Source organism: Plectropomus leopardus, chromosome 4 (assembly GCF_026936395.1).
Source record: "Plectropomus leopardus strain MGB_pleo_1.0 chromosome 4, ASM2693639v1, whole genome shotgun sequence".
Lineage (NCBI taxonomy): Eukaryota > Metazoa > Chordata > Actinopteri > Perciformes > Serranidae > Plectropomus > Plectropomus leopardus.
Window position 1 is genome coordinate 23,992,633 of NC_142179.1, and position 24,810 is coordinate 24,017,442.

The 24,810-nt window shown below is 36.0% G+C and overlaps 1 protein-coding gene across 4 annotated transcripts in view; it reads right to left on the reverse strand.

Moving 5' to 3' along the window:
- Positions 1-24,810, reverse strand: part of arb2a (ARB2 cotranscriptional regulator A) — a 245,622-nt gene that overhangs the window by 5,164 nt on the left and 215,648 nt on the right. For 2 of the 4 annotated variants that reach the window (XM_088076907.1, XM_088076908.1), the window contains exon 11: positions 10,628-11,616. The exons of 1 other annotated variant lie outside the window; for it this stretch is intronic. In XM_088076907.1, coding sequence (XP_087933033.1) covers positions 11,393-11,616 — 224 coding nt within the window. In that variant the 3' untranslated portion in view covers positions 10,628-11,392. Of the gene's footprint in view, positions 1-10,627; positions 11,617-24,810 lie in introns of those variants that run through there. One more of the 4 variants, XM_042488202.2, reaches the window with a different exon arrangement.

Here is a 24,810-nt window from a genome sequence, read left to right on the forward strand (position 1 = left end):
TAGTATTTAATTGATCAAACTTTAAAAATAAAGCACCCTGTATGTTTATGTGTGCTTTCTCACATTAACTGTGAATCAATTAAGTTGCATGTGCCAATTTTAACAAGATCATTGGCACTGTATTCATTTAATAAAGTTTATTGTAAATTCAATTATGTCCTCATTTATGCTAAATGCAATAATGATGTTACTGTGCACTCGTAACATCGGGTATTGTCATGGGAAGTGCAGAAAAAATTCTCTTTACTTTCACAATGTTTTTGTAATTAGAATTAGGCAATGGCAAGCTTAACAGAGATTATTTCAGCGAGTAGAATGATGATGGCTGTAACCTTGAGGTGATGCAACAGACACACACACACACACACACACACACACACACACACACACACACACACACAGATACACACTCACACGCAGAGCTTGGTGATGATGTTTCACTGTAATGCAGGAAAAGGCAGGTATGTGGTCTGCGGTGAAAGCTCCCCTTCCGTGCTCTCTGCTCGGGTCATGGCAGAGTTTCAGTCCGGCGCCTAACCCATGCCCTGTGTTTGAACATTCTGTGTGTGTTGTCTGAGCCTGGTGAGGCTGCCTCATTATGTGACAGGCAGAGGAGAGTATTTGATCCTGGATATTTAGCCTCCTCCACTCTGTCACAGCCACTGGAGCCCTCTCAAGGTAATTGACTGACTGTTTGATCTCCCTCTGACTCTACACTGGTACAAGATGCAAACACACACACACACACACACACACACATACACGCATTCGTCACTTGCAAGCATCTACTAATGGGTGGCACACACTCACACATACATTCACTCACACATCATGTAGCACATACCCACTGTACCCTCCCCCAAAACACCAAACAAGCCAACGCAGCTCCCCCCCCAATATACACACACACACACACACACACACACACACACACACACACACACACACACACAGAGTTGTTATCATTTGTGTGCAGTGAGGTAAGGGAACAGAGGAGGAGAGTTTTGAGCGGTTAAAAAGGAAACAAGGAAACTCCTCCATAGCTATGGGCCATGCTTTCTTCCCTCCGCACCAAACGCTGCATGCTGTTACAAATGGTAATCGGCTCTGATTGTCACAAATTTCAAAACAAACGCTAGGTGACTAAAAAGCCAAAGTGACGCCCCGAGTGATACTCTGACAGAAAGCCCGAATCAAAGCATGCCGACTATAATTAGGTTCCATCTGGGCTACATTATTTAAAGCCGCACCAGTTAATTGCTTGTGTACAAATGGCCTATTTTATTTGAATCAAACTTTTTTTTGTGATTCGTAATTACATTGATGTGAAGGGGGCCATATCTCTTTACTTCATTTATAATATAAATACATATTCAAATTATTAAGAGGACTCTGAGGCAGGGGAAATGTAAAGTGATGATACTTTTCTTTGTGTGAATTGAATTCCTTTCAACAATTATGAGTGCTTAATCAAATATACTGACATTTGGGTTAAACATTTAATGAGCTTCAATTAAAAAAAGGGAGATGAACAATGATATAATCATGAGGCGAAAATTACAAAAACAGAATACCTAACAGGACTGATGTGCCTGATATTATTTCATGTAGAAGCAAACATTTTCTCATTTCCTCTTGTCAAAGTTTTCATCAAAAATCTAACAAACTGTGTTTTCTTATCGATTTCTTATCGATGGTAACCTGAGCTTTTGTTTTATCTCCATGTGAGGCAGAGCAGTGCGTGGTGGTGCGGGCCATGGCTGACTGCAACCTTAGCCGATCTGCTGTTTGTGGAAACTATCTGTTGCATGGATCAGCGGTGGGGAATCGCTATCTGTATCCTGGTTGTCAGACGATCGGATTTCCGCCCCTGACACTCTCTGATATTAGATGATCTTCCATGGTGTGTGTGAGTATGTGCAAAGTGTGTGTCTGTGTGTGCAGTTGTGTGTAAGAGATGGACACGCGCGTACAGTCAGTTATGCGTGTTGTCATCTTGCTTGCCGACATGCGTAAAGGTCAAGAATGTCATTTTGTCCCACGTGGCTGTCTGTCGAAGGGAGTAGGACATGTTGCCACTGGAGACGAGGTCAGAGAGAACCCAGGCAGGTGACAGCCGGTCAGACACACTGCCAGAGCAACTCTGTCCTCTATAACAAAACATGGAGATGTTGTCCTCAGTCAAAAAGCTAATTAAATCTAAATTTACTCCCCCTCCTCGTCTCTCCACCACCACTCCTCAATTTCCACTCAGGGTGAAGACATCCACGTCAAACCCACTGACAGTGTAGCATAGGTGTAATCAGACTTTGTTTTTGCTATGCTACGCTATGTGTCTTCATATTTAATAAAATCAACATGGCACTAAGCCTTCACGCATCTACAGGGGCATGAGAGACACACATGCATCACAAAAGGATAAAATTAAACAGAAAAATGTCTAAAACAGAGCTCATTTCATCAAACCAGTATCACCACTGCTGCTTCTCGAACGCAATTCATTTTTAATGCTCGTTGGTAAACGGGGTCTACCCCCCCACCATCTCCCTCGTACTGCTTTTAATTACTTTGCTTATTATTGTGTGTTGTTGTCAGACAAAAACAAGGCAGAACTCATTACACATCCAGAGATGAGGAACCTGAATCACTAGCTACAGGGGCCGCTGAGGGGACTCTGTATTTGCTTATATAAAACACAAACAGAGGAGGGACATAGAGAAACAAAGTCGAGTGAAAGCCCAGAGAGAGGAGGATATCACATTAACTTGTTGAAATCATCACCCAAAGTAACCTACTTTTCATTCCATATTATAATCCCAGGAAGAGTAAAACTTGTGACAACAAGGACTCCACACAAAAGACAGTGTGGCACCGTACTTTCTACTTCTTTCTCCTTCAGTTCCCTCCCTTCATCTATCCTTCCCCACTTGCTGCCTCCATCCCCAGACTGCACTGAGTGCTTTTTTATTTTAACGTGAATGAGTGGCCTTGGCGGTCATAAAGGACCCTCGCTTTTATAGACTTGGAGCGCAGTATTTACAAGATAACCCTGGTCCAAGGACAGCGGCAGCTATTTGATACCAGTGTCAGACTCTCCCCGCTCCTCTTCAGTAAAAATCGAAAGCCGAAACATGCCCTCGCCTCTGACAGCACCTCTCAATGTCAGTTGTTTTATTCCGCTTGACTAAATTGGTATGAGACACTGTGGAACAAGAGGAGAGACAGATCAGTTGCACCTTTTCTCGTTTACTTGTTGAATTGGAATAATAATGCCTTTAAATACTGATTTATTAATAAAGTGCATAAAAAAATTAAGATTGAATATTCAAAATAGCAATGTAGCCCATATTTACAGTATGTGAGAAAAAAAGTTGCTATGAATTAGTCTCTAGAGTAAAATCAGTCAAATATATGAAATGAATGCATATCAGGATGACTATAACATTTTATTTAACTCATAATCAAATCTTATTTTCCTTATATTAAAGACAGGACAGTGTGCTGTGAATAAAACTCTGAATTACTACTTTAGTTATGGCTAAAAAGACAGTGGCGTTATTAGGCCCGGGTGTTCAAGGCTTCAACCCCAAATGTTGTGTAATATACATAGGCTATATATATCTTATATATAAAACAAAACAAAAAAACAACAACACCAAAATGTAAATAATAATAATGATTAAAAAATAATTAAATCCTGGGGAAGGATCCCTGCGGACCTCCCTACTCAGGTACAGGCTGATCCCCCAATGCCCTCATGTCCTAGAAACGCCCCTGCAGAGAAACATCTGTATTGACTTGATGGCAATATTACATAAAATAAGCTATTTGTTTAAAAGGGAGAATTTGAAATGATAATCTGAGCACACTGTTTGCTTATAACTAACAAGTTTAACTGACTACAGTAAGAAACACAAATTGTGAGAATGTCTTTAATAGAGAGAATTCATGGCAGCTTTGGAAAACAATCAGATGCACACATAGCACACATTCTGCTATTTCTTTCCTTCTAGAGACGTGTTCCATGTTCACCATTATGGATGACAAATGTTCACTCCAGCATATCCAAGATTCAGTGGCAGCTTTTTTTTTTAATGCACTTGCTCTGCACATGTATACCTGTTGATTCAGTGTACGTTTGTGACAGAGAGAGACACAGAAAGAGAAATTGAGTGACTGAGTGTGCGTACACATGTATGTGTATGGAGGGGCCTTGTTGGGAGTGCCACCCAGACATTAGCACTGTAAACAGTGTAGGCCTCCTTCCCTGTCCAGAGCCTTTGTTCCATCTGCACCACCATTGGTTGGGACTTAAATGGCAAACACTCAGGGGCTGCTAGCTCGCCTGACACGGTTTTGTTTTTGGCCTATTGAGGGGCAATGGAGAGCTTCTGTTTCTATGCCCAGGCACAATGTGTCTCAAAAGCAGCATGGCTGAAAGGAGAGGCCCCCACAAAGACTGTCCATTAGTGGAGGCACTGCATGCATGCGTATACGTGCACTTGCATAGGCACAAGCACATATGTACACACACTGACACACACATCATGACGCCTGGGCAAGGGTTAGGACAGACAACCTTGGCAAAGACACTGGTGGAAATGGAGCATGCGCACATGTTTCCACCAGCATACATACAAACATACAGTCTATATAACCAAATCCAAGCCAACCTGCACACTTGCTACACCACTTCACTACACTACACTCACTCCTTACTCACATAAACACACAACCCCTGCTCCACTTCAACACAATGAGGTCAGGTACACACACTAGTGCACACACACACACACACACACACACACACACACACACACACACACACACACATCCCTAGCACCTTCAGGACAATACCAGACATAGAAAAAACACACACACACACACACACACACAACCACACTTCTACAATATCAGACATACACACATCACTCAGTCACAAAAGAGGTGGAGGAGGAGTAGAGGGGTAAGAGAGGCCCCCTTGCACCTGTAAGAAAGACAGGCCGCATTCAGAATCAATGGTCACAGAATAGACAGGGCTGAGTGTGGGAACCCCCCACACATGGCCATGGGGATCACACACACCTTACATACAGCCCTCCTTCACTAACCAGGTTGTCTAAGCTCTATAGTGCACAGCCACTAAACACCAGTAGCACATGCTTTGTACCATGCACAGCATAACTGCAATGTATCTAAAGGCATATACATTGGCAGCACAGTGAGGGAATGTAAACATGACAATCTTTTCCTAAATTATTTCTTAATATTCTACCAAAATAATCTTTCTCCTGCGCTGTTTATACAATCCCACATTTGCTGCTTTTTTCAATTACAATCTAACTATAAATCAGGGAATCTCTGTGTGTTTGAAAATGTCATAAAAAGTCATAGTATAAAATGTCAGAGAAATAGTTTAAAGCATAGTCAAAAAAAGAAATGTCACAAAAAGTCATTCAATAGTATGCTGAAAAAGGAATATTCATAAAAGAAATCCTAGAAGTCATAGTATACTATGTCAAAAAGGGTGATTAAAAAGTCAGTAGCAAAGTATGTCGGAAAAATGTCCCAAAAAGGTCATAATATAGTATGTCGGGAAAAAATGTCATTAAAAAGTCATAGTATATCATATTGAAAAACTATCATAAAATAGTCATAGTGCAGTATGTAGAGAAAAATGACATAAAAAGTAGTGGCAAAGTGTTTGCGAATGAAAAAGTCATAGTATAGTATGTGGACAAAAATGCCATTCACTAGTATGTCAAATAAAAAACTGTCATAAAAACTAAGAGAAAATTACGCTGTCAAACATGCAATGAAAAAGTCACAGCGATGGACTGGCAATACTACAAGTCAGTGCATTAAATACAGAGAGCGCTCTTTAGAGGGCGCTGCTACAAGTGTGATTCCGACCAATCATCGTATGCCGTCGTCATGACGTCACCGAGGGTCTCGTGACCGTGCGCGAGGTCATGGGTCGTCGGGGAGGCGTGTCAAGCGAAAAGGACAATGGCGGAGGACGCTGAAATGTTTGAATGTGGAAGCGGGAGATCGACCGAGAAGCGAAAGAAAATGAGGACGGACTCATCGATCCGTAGCGAGTATGAACGGGACAGAGTGCATTCGGACACTTTTGTTGTTGGACTCAAGCTGCGGGGTTTGATCGAGGGGACAGGGTGTGGAGCTCTGTCGGAGAAACATCCCAGAGTGGAGCCTGGACTTTTCAAACACTGCAAAGGTGTTACAGGCTGTTTCCGGATGACAAGATTTGATAGGGGAAGTATTTAAGGAAAACGTTGCGATGAAATCTGTTATGCTTCTTTTTGACCCGGAGTACCTGCCCGACAGGGTGTTTTTGGATCAAGTGTGGCATTATTTTTCCAAGCCACTGCAATGCAAGAACTGTTGGAAGTTTTGGACATAGTTTGTTTGTCTGCAGAAGGGACACTGAAACGTGTGGTAAATGTGGAGGACATGATTGTGCCGGAGTCTGTGTGACTGTACCGGAGTGTGTCCTTTGTAGAGGCCATTATGCGGCATGGGAGGCTACCTGTCCACAGAGAGTGAGGGAGACAGACACTGTCAGGGCCCGGATCAAGAAAAGACATAAAGGTGAGACTGATGGTGGGACCAGCTATGGTGAGCGGCGCGAGGCTATGGTGGACGTGTCAGTCAGGACACATAAGGAGTGCATTTGTAAAGATCAAATTAAATGTTTGGCCTATGTGGCGATCGTGATAAATTGTACTGCTGGCACTGAGAGAAAGTCTGAGAAAATAGAGGTCATTATTGACGCGGCAAGGAGGTTTCTGGATGTTGGAGAGGTTTCGGGAGAGGATGTGCAGTAGTTGTTGAGAGACGCTTTTGGGCTCTCTCAATCAGCCGAGAAGTAGTTCAGCTACATTGAAGAGGGAGCGGGATACGAAGGGCTATTGTGATTATTGTTATTCTTATTATTGGTATTGTTAGCCTATTCCTACTTAGTTAGTGGAGACATTGGGTTGTATCCAGTAGGTGGCGGTAATGCGACTTTATGGACGCCAACCGCCATTACACCCGACAGAAGAAGGAGAAAAAGAGGCGCGTTAATCATGGCTACAGCCTAAGTGCTGTGTGTGACACCAGAGGCCTTGTGCTCGGAAAAGAAATAACGATTGTGGACTCGTCTTTTTGTGTCTCGAAGAGGACGATGTGGGCTGTGTATTCTTTAAATTGAACTTGAGGTAGGAATCTGAAAACATGGCAAAAAATTAGCCCAGTTAGCCGTTATGTATGTTAGCTAGGTTAGCGTCGCTGTATGTAAACAGGGGTCTTCTCGCCTACAGCTCAACGAACATTTTGCTCAGTATCACTACAGTCCTCTTCGTCAGGAAGCATTATGTTATCCTGCTGGCGAACAGCAGGATATGGGTTGTTGACTTCGGTCAGGCTGTCAAACTAGAAGGAAAAAAATTGCATTTGTCGTCCCGACATTGTGCCATAGTAGGCAGCGACGCAGTCAAGTCAACCCCCCCCTCCTCCTCCTCCTCCTCCCCCGCACTCCTTCTTCAAAACAAACCGTGTAAGTTGAGTAATACTGTTGCTTGTTGATAATGTTAGCTAAATGATGTCAAATTAATTACATGCTGATATAGCTCCGTGAACAAGAAATGCTAATGTTATTGTTACCTGTAGCTGGCTAGCTAGCTTCATGCTAGCAAAACGCCCACTCCTCCGTAATTTCTGCTCAAAATTTGTGCCCACTGTTGCTTTGCACTTATTTTTCTTTCATCTTTAATGCTACAATAGAAAGATAAGGGAGGAGGTGGACCAGAAGACGACACTGATGCTCATGCAGAGGCTTCACAGGTGAGGAGAGATTATAATTGGCTGAGAAAATATATCTGTAGCATAAAAGTGATGTTGAGATTAATTTCCATAGCTATTGAACAATTTAAAATTTTTTTTGTTTTATCTGTATTATTGCACTAGATGGCAGGGAGGGGAGGCAGCATGCAGTGATCAGTGCAGAGACTAGACTGCAGTACTGACAGTCAGAGAGAGGCTTCACAGGTGAGGAGAGATTATAACTACTGGCTGTAGGGAAATGTATTTTTAGAAAAATACTTTGTCATTCATCTCCACAGCTATTTCAGAACTAATCTTATAACATTTCTTTACACATATTTTTTGTTTGTATTGCAACAGACAGAGCTGGGAGAAAGCGGCACACAGTCTGGACAGAGACTGGTCTGCTGCACTGACCATCAGCCTGAGGCTTCACAGGTGAGGAGAGATTATGACTGGCTAAGTACATGTCTGTAGGATAGTGTTGTAACAGCTGTTATTGAACTTTTCATGTTCAGTGTTGTTACTTGGCACTTAATTATCTGGCTTCTTACCATGTAGATGATTGAGGGTCATTTTGTGTCAACTCAACCAGAGCTTGGCAGCTGAAACTTTTTTTGTTTATATTATAAGATTTTGATTATTTTAAAGAACTTGACTTGGTCCCCTTGTGCCATACTGTTGCTGTTTGTAGTTGTTTGGTTCTTTAGCCGCTAAAGAGAGAGAGGCGCAATTAAATGTGAGAGGATGATTAATCGCTCAACAGTGAAATGCCATTTGATGATTGTTGCCATCAACTGAATGTAGGAGTCTTTGATTTAGTCTCAGGTATTTAGATTGGGTGGATTGTAGGTTTTGTTTGTTTTGTTGTTGCTTTTTTGTTTTTTTGTTTGTTTTCATTTTTCCTCGTCTTATTTTTGTTAGTTTAAATCCTGGGTAAGAGTGGTGCCTGCACTACTTGTGTAAATGAACATTATATATTAATTTTGCATTTGTATATTTGTTAAGAATTTCTATGTTTGTATATATTTGCTAACACTTTCAGCAAATTGGCCGATAGCATAGCATGTCGAAAAATGTGATGAAAAGTCAAAGCATTGTATGTCCACAAAAATCTCATAAAAAGACATAGGATAGTATGTTCACAAAGAAAAGTCATGTGGATAAAGTTGTTATATAATGTTGTTCAAAATAGCAGAAAAAGACATAGTATGCTGTCTTCCAAAACAGCATAAAAAAGACTAAATATAGTACGCTGTCTAAAATAGCATAAAATAGTCATAATACATCCAATATAGCATCAAAAAGTATCGTATGGTGTCATCCAAAGTAGCAACATTTTTTAGTATAGTTTGTTGTCCAAAAGAGCATAAAAAATTTAGAGAACAATACGTTAGTATAGCATGTTCTCCAAAATAGCATAAAAAAGTCATACTATAGTTTGTCATCCAAAACAGAGTATGTTGTCAGAAATAGCACAAAAAATCATACTTAAGTATAGTATGTTGTCTAAATAAAAAAGTCAAAGTATTCTATGTTGTCCAAAATAGCATATAAAAGTCATAGTTTGGTATGTTGTCCAAAATAGCATGAAAAGGTCATACTATAACATATTGTTTGAAGTGTTATAAAAAGGCCATTCTATATTCTGTCTTAAAAATAGCATAAGGAAGTTATAAAATAGCATAAAAAGCCATTCTATGTCATGGCTCAGAAATGGCAAAAAAATGTCATACTATAGCATGTTGTCCAGACTAGCAAAAAAATCATATCAAAGTGTGGCGTCCAAAGTGGCTTGAAAAAGTCGCAGTGTGTTTTCCAGTATAGCTTAAAAAGTCATAGTGTTGCATGTCATTTAAAATAGCATAAAAAAATCTTTCTATAGTATGTCATCTAAAAATAGATCTAAAAAACATCATACTATAGCATGTCATCCAAAATAGCATATAAAAGCCATACTATAGTATGTTGTCCAAAGTAACATACAAAATTCATGGAATAGGATGTTGTCTAAAATAGCATAAAAAAGACCTACTATAGCATGTCATTCATAATACCATAAAAATGTCATACTGCATACTACATACTGTTGTTTGTCATCCACATAGCACAAAAAAGTCATTGTATAGCACGCCTTCTAAACAACATGAAAAAGTTCTACAATAGCAAGTCATGAAAAATAGCACAGAAAAGTAATAGTACAGTGTGTCATCCAAAATAGCATAAAAATTCATACTCTAATAATACGTCCAAAATAGCATGGGAAAAGTCATACTATAGCATGTCTTCCAAAATATCACGAAAAGGTCATACTGTAGTATGTTGTCCAAAATAGCATAAAAAACGCATAGTATATGTTGTCCAAAATAGACAGAAAATGTCATACTATAGTTTGTCGTCCAAAAATGGCACAAAAAGTCATAGTATAGTATGTTGCTCAAAACAGCGCAAAAAATCATAGTATAGTATGTTGTCCAAAGTAACACAAAAGTCTTACTATAGAGAGTTGTCGAAAATACCTCGAAGACGTCATAGTATAGTATGTCATCCAAAGTAGTGTAAAAAATCGTATTATAGCATGGTGTCCAAAATAGCATTAAAAAATCATACTATATGTCTCAAAAAGTAAGACGAATAAGTCATAGTATATTATGTTGGCCAAAATAGCATAAAAAAAGTCAAACCATGGTAGGTTGTCTAAAATACAAAAAAAAATGTCATACTGTAGTATGTCAAAACAGCATAAAAAAGTCATACTATAGTTTGTCTTCCAAAAAAGCATAAAACAGTCATAGTATAGTAATAACTTTATTTATATAGCACCTTTAAAAACAGTTGTTTTCCAAAATGCTTTGACAGACAAAGCAAAGGTAAAGTCTCAGGGAATAATCAGATAAACATCAGCATCCATGCCAAACAGAGAAAGCGCTAAAACAGTCAAACTAAGAGGCATGGACAAAAATGTGTATACACAAGGTCAACAGGATTACAGCAATAAAAGGAATAAAAATATGTTGTATAGTTTAGTATGTTGTCTAGTGTAGTATGCTGTCCATAATAGCAGAAAAATGTCATACTATAGTATGTCTGCCAAAATAGCATAAAAAAAGTCATAATATAGTATGTCGTCCAAAATAGCATAAAAAGTCATACTCTAGTGTGTCGTCCAAAATAGAAAGTCAAAGTATAGCATGCCGTCCAAAATAGCATGAAAAAGTCATACTATAATATGTCCTCGAAAAATAGCACAAAAAAGTCCTGGTATATTTTGTCGTCAGAAATAGCATTAACAACATCATACTGTAGTCCGTTGTCTAAAATAAAAGAAAAAAGTCATACTTCAGCATGTTGTTCATAATGGCTTGATAAAGTCATAATATAGTAATTTATCCAAAATAGAATAAAGAAATCATACTGTCACAGGGTGATGGTGTTTGTGTTTGTGGGCATCCTCTGTGTTTTTGCGGGATTGACAATTTGACCTAAAAAGACACCTGGGTGCAGCTGGTGCTGATTGGTGCTTGGGGCTCAACAGCGTTGTCTTGTACTTCCCCCTTCACAGCAGTCAGAGGAGATGCAGCACAGATGTGTGGGGTGCGCACAGCTGTGAGAGGAAGACTGACGCTGTGGCAGAGGGAAACAGGACAGACTTGGTCTGCAACGACGAGATTGACGTTGAAAGGAAAACCCCAGCCTGCGGCAGGTCGAAGACACAAGACGGCAGAACCTGAGGGTGCGAGACGTTCGACAGCTTACTGGAGCCACGACCTGCGGGGGAGGAACACAGGCCTGACACACATCAATGCTGCCAAAGCAGGCCGCTGCAGAGAGGGGAACAGACTTTGTGGAAAAGCGGACAGGTGACTGCACCTTCACCCCTCCTCCAGTTAAATCCATCTCATATTTTTTGATGGTCTTAACTGTTTAAACATGATGTGGCCCAGAGTCTTTTCAATAGTGATTACATCAGAGATTGACCTACTAGATAAGGACAGAGCCTGTGTCTTTTTTTGTGTGTGTTTTGTTTTTTCAGTTTAGTTTTCTTTGATATTGATTTGCATGCTTATTTGATTCATTTGGTTGCAGGGTGTAGTTGCTAGATTACTTTTTTTTGTTTTGTTTTGTTTTCCCAGTTTATTTGACTGAATTATTTTACTTAACTATATTTGCTTTATTGATAGGAGTATTTGGTTTGTGATTTAAATCTGGTAATTGATGTTGGCTCATCCTGTTTAGTTCAAGGTAATGTCATGCTATATTAATACCCGATGAAAAGATGAGGCAGAGGCAGTTAAGCCATCTGATCTGGGTTCTACTCTAATGACTAGTTAAAGATGCGAAGTGTAGGAGAAGCTGAGGACCATTGCTGTGCTACAACTAAAAGGCTGAAAATGACATATTATAGCTCATAGAGACATGTCATAAAATAATTTTTGAAAAAAGGCCAAAAACATAATTATACAGCATGCCAAAAAAAAGGCTAAAAGGTCATAACATAGCATGTCCAAAAATGGCTGAAAGCAACATAGTATAATATGATGAAAAATGTCCAATTTTTACATATCAAAAAATGGCTGAAAACCGCATATTATAGCTCGTAGTGACATGTTATGTATAGCATGTCATAACAAAGGCCAAAGTGGAAAAAAAGACAAAAAAAACATCACAATTTAGCATGTCGAAAAAATGACCGAAAACGCCATGATATATATAGTATGTTGAAAAACATAAAATTTTGACATGTCACAAAAATTGCTGAAAACTACATATAATGGCATATAGAGACATGAAGTAGTATACAACTGAAAAAAAGGCCAAAAGTGTCATATTATAGTATGTCAAAAAACGTCAAATTTTGACATGACAAAAATGACTAAAAACTACATAGTTTAGCGGATAGAGACATGTAAAAGTATACAATGTGGAAAAAAAGGCCACAAAAATCCAAAAATGTCATAGTATAGTACGTCAAAAACGTCAAATTTTGACATGTCATAATATGGCTGAAAACAACATATTATAGCTTTTAGAGATGTGTTATAGTATACAGTGTGGAAAACTGGCCAAAAATGTCCAAAAACATCATAATATAGCATGTAAAAAATGGGTTCAAATGACATAGTAAAGAATGCCGAAAAATGTCAAATTTTGCCGTGAGAGCGAGGTATTATAGCTTGTAGTATAGCATTTCGAACAAAAGGCCAAAAACATAATATCGCATGTCGAAAAACATAAAAAAACCAACAGTATAGTATGTGATAAATTTCCAAATTTTTTACAGGTCACGAAAATGACTGAAAACCAGACTGAAAACTGAGATTGCAGAGACAAGTCACAGTATACCATGTTGCAAAAAAGGCCAAAAACATCATTATATTGCATGGTGAAATAATGAGTTAGTGGTAATATATGGAAAAGATACATTTTGACATGTCGAAAAAATAGCAGAAGAAGACTTGATAGCTTCTCGACGTGTAGAAAGTACAAACGGCATATGTTGAAAAACATCAAATTTTAACATGGCTGAAAATGACATAATATAGCTAGTAGAGACGCATGTAAAAAAATGGCTGAATACGGAATATTATACCTTGTAGAGATGTGTCATAGTATACAAAGTGTGAAAAAAGGCCAAAAACTTCATTATTTAGCACTTTGAAAAAATGACTTAAAACACCATAGCAGATAATGTCAAATTTTGGCATGTCAAAGGAATGGATGACAAGGACACATTAAAACTTGTAGAGATGCATCACAGTATACAAAGTGGGGAAAATATAGCATCATAATATAGCATGTTGAAAAAAATGACCGAAAACGGCATGGTATATAGTATGTCGAAAAACATCAAATTTTCACACGTGAAAAAAATGGATGAAAACGACATATTATAACCTATAGAGACATGTAATAGTATACAGTGTGAAAAAAACCATCATAATGTAGCATGTCAACAAATGGCTGAAAACATCATAGTAAAGTATGTTGAATAAAGTCAAGTTTTGACATGTCATAAAAAATGAGTGGAAAAACGACATATTATAGTTTGTAGACATGCATCGTACTATACAAAGTGGAAATAAAGGCCCAAAACTTAATAATTTGGCTTGTCGAAAAATGGCTAAGAACTACATCGTATAGTTTGTTGAAAAACGTCAAATTTTAACTTGTCAAAAAAATGGCTGAAAACCCTATATTATAGCTCGTAGAGATGTGTTATAGTATACAAAGTGGAAATAAAGGCCAAATATGTCATAGAAATGGCAGAAAACAACACATTATAGCTAAATAACAGGCATTGTACGATACAAAGTAAAAATAAAGGCCAAAAAGACACAAAACATCATAATTAAGCATGTCATAGAAATGACCAAAAACGTAGTATAGTATGTCCAGAAATTTGTTGAATTTTGACAATTAAAAAAAATGGCTGAAAACGACATATTATAGCTTGTAGAGACGTGTCATAGTATACAAAGTGGGAAAAAAAGGCCCAAAACATCATCATTTAGTATGTTGTAAAAATGACTGAAAACACCACAGTATAGTATGTCGAAAATTGTCAAATTTTTACGTGTCAAAAAATTGTTAAAAACAACATATTATAACTCGTAGAGACGCGTAATAGTATTGTGTGGAAAAAATGTTCAAAAAAGGCAGAAAACTTAATAATTTAGCATGTCTAAAAAAGTGGCTGAAAATGCCATCTTGTCCAAAATGACACACAAAAGTTATACAAAAATATGTCGTCCACAATAGCATATAAATGTCACAGGAGAGAAGATAGAAAAAATAGCATGTAAATACTAAAACTACGGCGTGACAAAAAAGCCACAAGAACACATATCATAATTTGTTGAAAAAGACATAATAAAAAAAATCTGCATGACATATGTTGAATAGGCCATGAAAAGTAATAGAAAAACCTTTAACAAAAAGTCTCTGTGTATGTATGTGATATGTAGGGGTGTGTTTCATATATTTTGTTAACATTCGATCCAAAGTACTTAACTCTTTGCAGGTGTAATGATGTGCATTGTTGAATTTTGTGTGATTTTGAGGCAAGACATGTGCTGAGTGTTAATAAAATATCATGAACAAGCAAAAGTTTCTGTGGCTCTCTGTATCCCTTGGGGTTGAGCATGACGGCTCGCTGGAGTGTAAAGCATATCTTCATCACGGATGAGGAAACACTGACAAAAGGTAATGTAGCAAACTCAAACATTTTAATCATCAGCTTACTTTCAGAATTAAACAACACTTTTCCTTCCCAAAACAGGAACACCTTTGTCGAGTCTGATGTTGAAGGACCTGCTGAGGACTCCTGCCTTTCTGCGCGCGGCAATACAGGTGAGGAAGACATAGGTTCTGTGCTGCTTCAACAGCAGCTAGGGAGAAGGCTGTTTACTCAATACCCCTTGCAACATGAAGTGGGATCCTTGTTTCAGTGTGAAGAATAATACAGTAAAAATTCATTGAAAATTATATTGTGTTATCCAAAATCGCAAAAAAAAGTCATATCATAGTATAGTATGGTGCCCCATTGGCTGAAAATGACATATGTTAGCGTGTAGAGACATGTCATAGTATAGCATTAGGAAAACAAAAGGCCAAAACATCAATTTATCGCAAGTGGAAAAATGGCCGAAAATTGCATACTATAGTATGGCAAAAATGTCAAATTTGGCCTTTTTTGGTCTTTGTTTCTACTTTCTACACTATAACGCGTCTCTACAACCTACAATATGTCATTTTCAGCCATTTTTGGGAGCGGTCAAAATTTGACATTTTTGCCATACTATAGTATGTGATTTTTGGGCATTTTTTCAACATGCTACATTATGATGTTTTTGACCTTTTTAAACCTTTATTTCCACTTAACACACTATGATGCATCTCTACAAGCTATATTATGTTGTTTTTAGCCATTTTTAGGAGCGGTCAAAATTTGACATTTTTCCCATACTATAGTATGCGATTTTTGGCAATTTTTTCAACATGCTAAATTATGATGTTTTTGGCATTTTTTGGCCTTTGTTTCCACTTAACACACTATGACGCGTCTCTACAAGCTATATTATGTCGTTTTTGGCCATTTTTGGGAGCGGTCAAAATTTAACATTTTTGCCATACTATAGTATGTGATTTTTGGTCATTTTTTCAACATGGTAAATTATGATGTTTTTGGCCTTTTTTGGTCTTTGTTTCTAGTTTGTCTACTATAATACGTCTCTACAAACTATATTATTTCATTTTTAGCCATTTTTAGGAGCGGTCAAAATTTAACATTTTTGCCATACTATAGTATGCGACTTTTGGCCATTTTTTCAACATGCTAAATTATGATGAAAATTAGATTAATTAGATTAATTAAATTAGACCAAAAAAGGCCAGAAACATCATAATTTAGCATGTTGAAAAAATGGCCAAAAATCGCATACTATAGTATGGCAAAAATGTCAAATTTTGACCGCTCCTAAAAATGGATAAAAACGACATAATATAGTTTGTAGAGACGTATTATAGTAGACAAAATAGAAACAAAGACCAAAAAAGGCCAGAAACATCATAATTTAGCATGTTGAAAAAATGGCCAAAAATCGCATACTATAGTATGGCAAAAATGTCAAATTTTGACTGCTCCTAAAAATGGCTAAAAACGACATAATATAGTTTGTAGAGACGTATTATAGTAGTCAAAGTAGAAACAAAGACCAAAAAAGGCCAGAAACATCATAATTTAGCATGTTGAAAAAATGGCCAAAAATCGCATACTATAGTATGGCAAAAATGTCAAATTTTGACCGCTCCTAACAAATGGCTAAAAACGACATAATATAGTTTGTAGAGACGTATTATAGTAGACAAAATAGAAACAAAGACCAAAAAAGGCCAGAAACATCATAATTTAGCATGTTGAAAAAATGGCCAAAAATCGCATACTATAGTATGGCAAAAATGTCAAATTTTGACCGCTCCAAAAAATGGATAAAAAAGATATAATATAGCTTGTAGACACGCGTCATAGTGTGTTAAGTGGAAACAAAGGCCAAAAAAGGCCAAAAACATCATAATTTAGCATGTTGAAAAAATGGCCAAAAATCGCATACTATAGTATGGCAAAAATGTCAAATTTTGACCGCTCCTAAAAATGGATAAAAACGACATAATATAGCTTGTAGAGACACGTTATAGTATATCAAATGGAAACAAAGGCCAAAAAAGGCCAGAAACATCATAATTTAGCATGTTGAAAAAATGGCCAAACATCGCATACTATAGTATGGCAAAAATGTCAAATTTTGACTGCTCCTAAAAATGGCTAAAAACGACATAATATAGTTTGTAGAGACGTATTATAGTAGTCAAAGTAGAAACAAAGACCAAAAAAGGCCAGAAACATCATAATTTAGCATGTTGAAAAAATGGCCAAAAATCGCATACTATAGTATGGCAAAAACGTCAAATTTTGACCGCTCCTAAAAATGGCTAAAAACGACATAATATAGTTTGTAGAGACGTATTATAGTAGACACAGTAGAAACAAAGACCAAAAAAGGTCAAAAACATAATAATTTAACATGTTGAAAAAATGACCGAAAATCGCATACTATAGTATGGCAAAAATGTCAAATTTTGACCGCTCCTAAAAATGGATAAAAACAACATAATATAGTTTGTAGAGACGTATTATAGTAGACAAAATAGAAACAAAGACCAAAAAAGGCCAGAAACATCATAATTTAGCATGTTGAAAAAATGGCCAAAAATCGCATACTATAGTATGGCAAAAATGTCAAATTTTGACCGCTCCTAAAAATGGCTAAAAACGACATAATATAGCTTGTAGACACGCGTCATAGTGTGTTAAGTGGAAATAAAGGTTAAAAAAGGCCAAAAACATCATAATTTAGCATGTTGAAAAAATGGCCAAAAATCGCATACTATAGTATGGCAAAAATGTCAAATTTTGACCGCTCCTAAAAATGGATAAAAACGATATAATATAGCTTGTAGACACGTCATAGTGTGTTACAGTGGAAACAAAGGCCAAAAAAGGCCAAAAACATCATAATTTAGCATGTTGAAAAAATGGCCAAAAATCGCATACTATAGTATGGCAAAAATATCAAATTTTGACTGCTCCTAAAAATGGCTAAAAACGACATAATATAGCTTGTAGACACGCGTCATAGTGTGTTAAGTGGAAATAAAGGTTAAAAAAGGCCAAAAACATCATAATTTAGCATGTTGAAAAAATGGCCAAAAATCGCATACTATAGTATGGCAAAAATGTCAAATTTTGACCGCTCCTAAAAATGGCTAAAAACGACATAATATAGTTTGTAGAGACGTATTATAGTAGATAAAGTAGAAACAAAGACCAAAAAAGGCCAAAAACATCATAATTTAGCATGTTGAAAAAATGGCCAAAAATCGCATACTATAGTATGGCAAAATGTCAAATTTTGACCGCTCCTAAAATGGCTAAAAACGACATAATATAGCTTGTAGAGACATGTTGTAGTATATCAAATGGAAACAAAGGCCAAAAAGGCCAGAAACATCATAATTTAGCATGTTGAAAAAATGGCCAAAAATCGCATACTATAGTATGGCAAAAATGTCAAATTTTGACCGCTCCTAAAAATGGATAAAAACGACATAATTTAGCTTGTAGAGACATGTTGTAGTATATCAAATGGAAACAAAGGCCAAAAAAGGCCAAAAACATCATAATTTAGCATGTTGAAAAAATGGCCAAAAATCGCATACTATAGCATGGCAAAAATGTCAAATTTTGACCGCTCCTAAAAACGGATAAAAACGATATAATATAGTTTGTAGAGACGTATTATAGTAGACAAAATAGAAACAAAGACCAAAAAAGGCCAGAAACATCATAATTTAGCATGTTGAAAAAATGGCCAAAAATCGCATACTATAGTATGGCAAAAATATCAAATTTTGACCGCTCCTAAAAATGGCTAAAACGACATAATATAGCTTGTAGACACGTCATAGTGTGTTAAGTGGAAATAAAGGTTAAAAAGGCCAAAAACATCATAATTTAGCATGTTGAAAAATGGCCAAAAATCGCATACTATAGTATGGCAAAATGTCAAATTTTGACCGCTCCTAAAATGGCTAAAAACGACATAATATAGTTTGTAGAGACGTATTATAGTAGTCAAAGTAGAAACAAAGGCCAAAAAAGGCCAGAAACATCATAATTTAGCATGTTGAAAAAATGGCCAAAAATCGTGATACTATAGTATGGCAAAATGTCAAATTTTGACCGCTCCTAAAATGGATAAAACGACATAATATAGCTTGTAGAGACACGTTGTAGTATGTCAAATGGAAACAAAGGCCAAAAAAGGCCAGAAACATCATAATTTAGCATGTTGAAAAAATGGCCAAAAATCGCATACTATAGTATGGCAAAAATGTCAAATTTTGACCGCTCCTAAAAATGGATAAAAACGACATAATATAGCTTGTAGAGACGTATTATAGTAGACAAAATAGAAACAAAGACCAAGAAAGGCCAGAAACATCATAATTTAGCATGTTGAAAAAATGGCCAAAAATCGCATACTATAGTATGGCAAAAATGTCAAATTTTGACCGCTCCTAAAAATGGCTAAAAACGACATAATATAGTTTGTAGAGACGTATTATAGTAGACAAAGTAGAAACAAAGACAAAAAAGGCCAAAAACATAATAATATAGCATGTTGAAAAAATGGCCAAAAATCGCATACTATAGTATGGCAAAAATGTCAAATTTTGACCGCTCCTACAAATGGATAAAAACGACATAATATAGCTTGTAGAGACATGTTATAGTATATCAAATGGAAACAAAGGCCAAAAAAGGCCAAAAACATCATAATTTAGCATGTTGAAAAAATGGCCAAAAATCGCATACTATAGTATGGCAAAAATGTCAAATTTTGACCGCTCCTAAAAATGGCTAAAAACGACATAATATAGCTTGTAGAGACACGTTATAGTATATCAAATGGAAACAAAGGCCAAAAAAGGCCAGAAACATCATAATTTAGCATGTTGAAAAAATGGCCAAAAATCGCATACTATAGTATGGCAAAAATGTCAAATTTTGACCGCTCCTAAAAATGGATAAAAACGATATAATATAGCTTGTAGACACGCGTCATAGTGTGTTAAGTGGAAACAAAGGCCAAAAAAGGCCAAAAACATCATAATTTAGCATGTTGAAAAAATGGCCAAAAATCGCATACTATAGTATGGCAATTTGTCAAATTTTGACCGCTCCTAAAAATGGCTAAAAACGACATAATATAGTTTGTAGAGACGTATTATAGTAGATAAAGTAGAAACAAAGACCAAAAAAGGCCAAAAACATCATAATTTAGCATGTTGAAAAAATGGCCAAAAATCGCATACTATAGTATGGCAAAAATGTCAAATTTTGACCGCTCCTAAAAATGGCTAAAAACGACATAATATAGCTTGTAGAGACATGTTGTAGTATGTCAAATGGAAACAAAGGCCAAAAAAGGCCAGAAACATCATAATTTAGCATGTTGAAAAAATGGCCAAAAATCGCATACTATAGTATGGCAAAAATGTCAAATTTTGACCGCTCCTAAAAATGGATAAAAACGACATAATATAGTTTGTAGAGACGTATTATAGTAGACAAAATAGAAACAAAGACCAAAAAAGGCCAGAAACATCATAATTTAGCATGTTGAAAAAATGGCCAAAAATCGCATACTATAGTATGGCAAAAATGTCAAATTTTGACCGCTCCTAAAAATGGCTAAAAACGACATAATATAGTTTGTAGAGACGTATTATAGTAGACAAAGTAGAAACAAAGACCAAAAAAGGCCAAAAACATCATAATTTAGCATGTTGAAAAAATGGCCAAAAATCGCATACTATAGTATGGCAAAAATGTCAAATTTTGACCGCTCCTAAAAATGGATAAAAACGACATAATATAGCTTGTAGAGACATGTTATAGTATATCAAATGGAAACAAAGGCCAAAAAAGGCCAAAAACATCATAATTTAGCATGTTGAAAAAATGGCCAAAAATCGCATACTATAGTATGGCAAAATGTCAAATTTTGACCGCTCCTAAAATGGCTAAAACGACATAATATAGCTTGTAGAGACACGTTATAGTATATCAAATGGAAACAAAGGCCAAAAAGGCCAGAAACATCATAATTTAGCATGTTGAAAAAATGGCCAAAAATCGCATACTATAGTATGGCAAAAATGTCAAATTTTGACCGCTCCTAAAAATGGATAAAAACGACATAATATAGCTTGTAGAGACATGTTGTAGTATGTCAAATGGAAACAAAGGCCAAAAAAGGCCAGAAACATCATAATTTAGCATGTTGAAAAAATGGCCAAAAATCGCATACTATAGTATGGCAAAAATGTCAAATTTTGACCGCTCCTAAAAATGGCTAAAAACGACATAATATAGTTTGTAGAGACGTATTATAGTAGATAAAGTAGAAACAAAGACCAAAAAAGGCCAAAAACATCATAATTTAGCATGTTGAAAAAATGGCCAAAAATCGCATACTATAGTATAGCAAAAATGTCAAATTTTGACCGCTCCTAAAAATGGCTAAAACGACATAATATAGCTTGTAGAGACATGTTGTAGTATGTCAATGGAAACAAAGGCCAAAAAGGCCAAAAACATCATAATTTAGCATGTTGAAAAAATGGCCAAAAATCGCATACTATAGTATGGCAAAAATGTCAAATTTTGACCGCTCCTAAAAATGGCTAAAAACGACATAATATAGTTTGTAGAGACGTATTATAGTAGACAAAGTAGAAACAAAGACCAAAAAAGGCCAAAAACATCATAATTTAGCATGTTGAAAAAATGGCCAAAAATCGCATACTATAGTATGGCAAAATGTCAAATTTTGACCGCTCCTAAAATGGATAAAACGACATAATATAGCTTGTAGAGACACGTTATAGTGTGTCAAATGGAAACAAAGGCCAAAAAGGCCAGAAACATCATAATTTAGCATGTTGAAAAATGGCCAAAAATCGCATACTATAGTATGGCAAAATGTCAAATTTGACCGCTCCTAAAATGGCTAAAAACGACAAAATATAGTTTGTAGAGACGTATTATAGTAGATAAAATAGAAACAAAGACCAAAAAAGGCCAAAAACATCATAATTTAGCATGTTGAAAAAATGGCCAAAAATCGCATACTATAGTATGGCAAAAATGTCAAATTTTGACCGCTCCTAAAAATGGATAAAAACGACATAATATAGCTTGTAGAGACATGTTGTAGTATGTCAAATGGAAACAAAGACCAAAAAGGCCAAAAACATCATAATTTAGCATGTTGAAAAAATGGCCAAAAATCGCATACTATAGTATGGCAAAAATGTCAAATTTTGACCGCTCCTAAAAATGGCTAAAAACGACATAATATAGCTTGTAGACACGCGTCATAGTGTGTTAGGTGGAAATAAAGGTTAAAAAAGGCCAGAAACATCATAATTTAGCATGTTGAAAAAATGGCCAAAAATCGCATACTATAGTATGGCAAAAATGTCAAATTTTGACCGCTATTAAAATGGATAAAACGACATAATATAGCTTGTAGACACGTCATATAGTGTTAAGTGGAAACAAAGGCCAAAAAAGGCCAAAAACATCATAATTTAGCATGTTGAAAAATGGCCAAAAATCGCATACTATAGTATGGCAAAAATGTCAAATTTGACCGCTCCTAAAAATGGCCAAAAACGACATAATATAGCTTGTAGACACGCGTCATAGTGTGTTAAGTGGAAACAAAGGCCAAAAAAGGCCAAAAACATCATAATTTAGCATGTTGAAAAAATGGCCAAAAATCGCATACTATAGTATGGCAAAAATGTCAAATTTTGACCGCTCCTAAAAATGGCTAAAAACGACATAATATAGCTTGTAGAGACACGTTATAGGATACAAAATAGAAACAAAGACCAAAAAAGGCCAGAAACATCATAATTTAGCATGTTGAAAAAATGGCCAAAAATCGCATACTATAGTATGGCAAAAATGTCAAATTTTGACCGCTCCTAAAAATGGATAAAAACGACATAATATAGCTTGTAGAGACACGTTATAGTATATCAAATGGAAACAAAGGCCAAAAAAGGCCAGAAACATCATAATTTAGCATGTTGAAAAAATGGCCAAAAATCGCATACTATAGTATGGCAAAAATGTCAAATTTTGACCGCTCCTAAAAATGGATAAAAACGACATAATATAGCTTGTAGAGACGTATTATAGTAGATAAAGTAGAAACAAAGGCCAAGAAAGGCCAGAAACATCATAATTTAGCATGTTGAAAAAATGGCCAAAAATCGCATACTATAGTATGGCAAAATGTCAAATTTTGACCGCTTCCTAAAAATGGCTAAAAACGACATAATATAGCTTGTAGAGACATGTTATAGTGTGTTATGGAAATAAAGGTTAAAAAGGCCAAAAACATCATAATTTAGCATGTTGAAAAATGGCCAAAAATCGTGATACTATAGTATGGCAAAATGTCAAATTTTGACCGCTCCTAAAATGGATAAAAACGATATAATATAGTTTGTAGAGACGATTATAGTAGACAAAGTAGAAACAAAGACCAAAAAGGCCAAAAACATCATAATTTAGCATGTTGAAAAAATGGCCAAAAATCGCATACTATAGTATGGCAAAATGTCAAATTTTGACCGCTCCTAAAAATGGATAAAAACGACATAATATAGCTTGTAGAGACATGTTATAGTATATCAAATGGAAACAAAGGCCAAAAAAGGCCAAAAACATCATAATTTAGCATGTTGAAAAAATGGCCAAAAATCGCATACTATAGTATGGCAAAAATGTCAAATTTTGACCGCTCCTAAAAATGGATAAAAACGACATAATATAGCTTGTAGAGACGCGTCATAGTGTGTTAAGTGGAAATAAAGGTTAAAAAGGTCAAAAACATCATAATTTAGCATGTTGAAAAATGGCCAAAAATCGCATACTATAGTATGGCAAAATGTCAAATTTTGACCGCTCCTAAAAATGGATAAAACGACATAATATAGCTTGTAGAGACACGTCATAGTATATCAAATGGAAACAAAGGCCAAAAAAGGCCAAAAACATCATAATTTAGCATGTTGAAAAAATGGCCAAAAATCGCATACTATAGTATGGCAAAAATGTCAATTTTTGACCGCTCCTAAAAATGGATAAAAACGACATAATATAGTTTGTAGAGACACGTTATAGTAGTCAAAGTAGAAACAAAGACCAAAAAGGCCAAAAACATTATAATTTAGCATGTTGAAAAAATGGCCAAAAATCGCATACTATAGTATGGCAAAAATGTCAAATTTTGACCGCTCCTAAAAATGGATAAAAACGACATAATATAGCTTGTAGAGACACGTTATAGTATATCAAATGGAAACAAAGGCCAAAAAAGGCCAGAAACATCATAATTTAGCATGTTGAAAAAATGGCCAAAAATCGCATACTATAGTATGGCAAAAATGTCAAATTTTGACCGCTCCTAAAAATGGATAAAAACGACATAATATAGCTTGTAGAGACATGTTGTAGTATACCAAGTGGAAACAAAGGCCAAAAAGGCCAAAAACATCATAATTTAGCATGTTGAAAAATGGCCAAAATCGCATACTATAGTATGGCAAAATGTCAAATTTTGACCGCTCCTAAAAATGGATGAAAAACGACATAATATAGTTTGTAGAGACGTATTATAGTAGACAAAGTAGAAACAAAGACCAAAAAGGCCAAAAACATCATAATTTAGCATGTTGAAAAATGGCCAAAAATCGCATACTATAGTATGGCAAAATGTCAAATTTTGACCGCTCCTAAAAATGGCTAAAAACGACATAATATAGCTTGTAGAGACATGT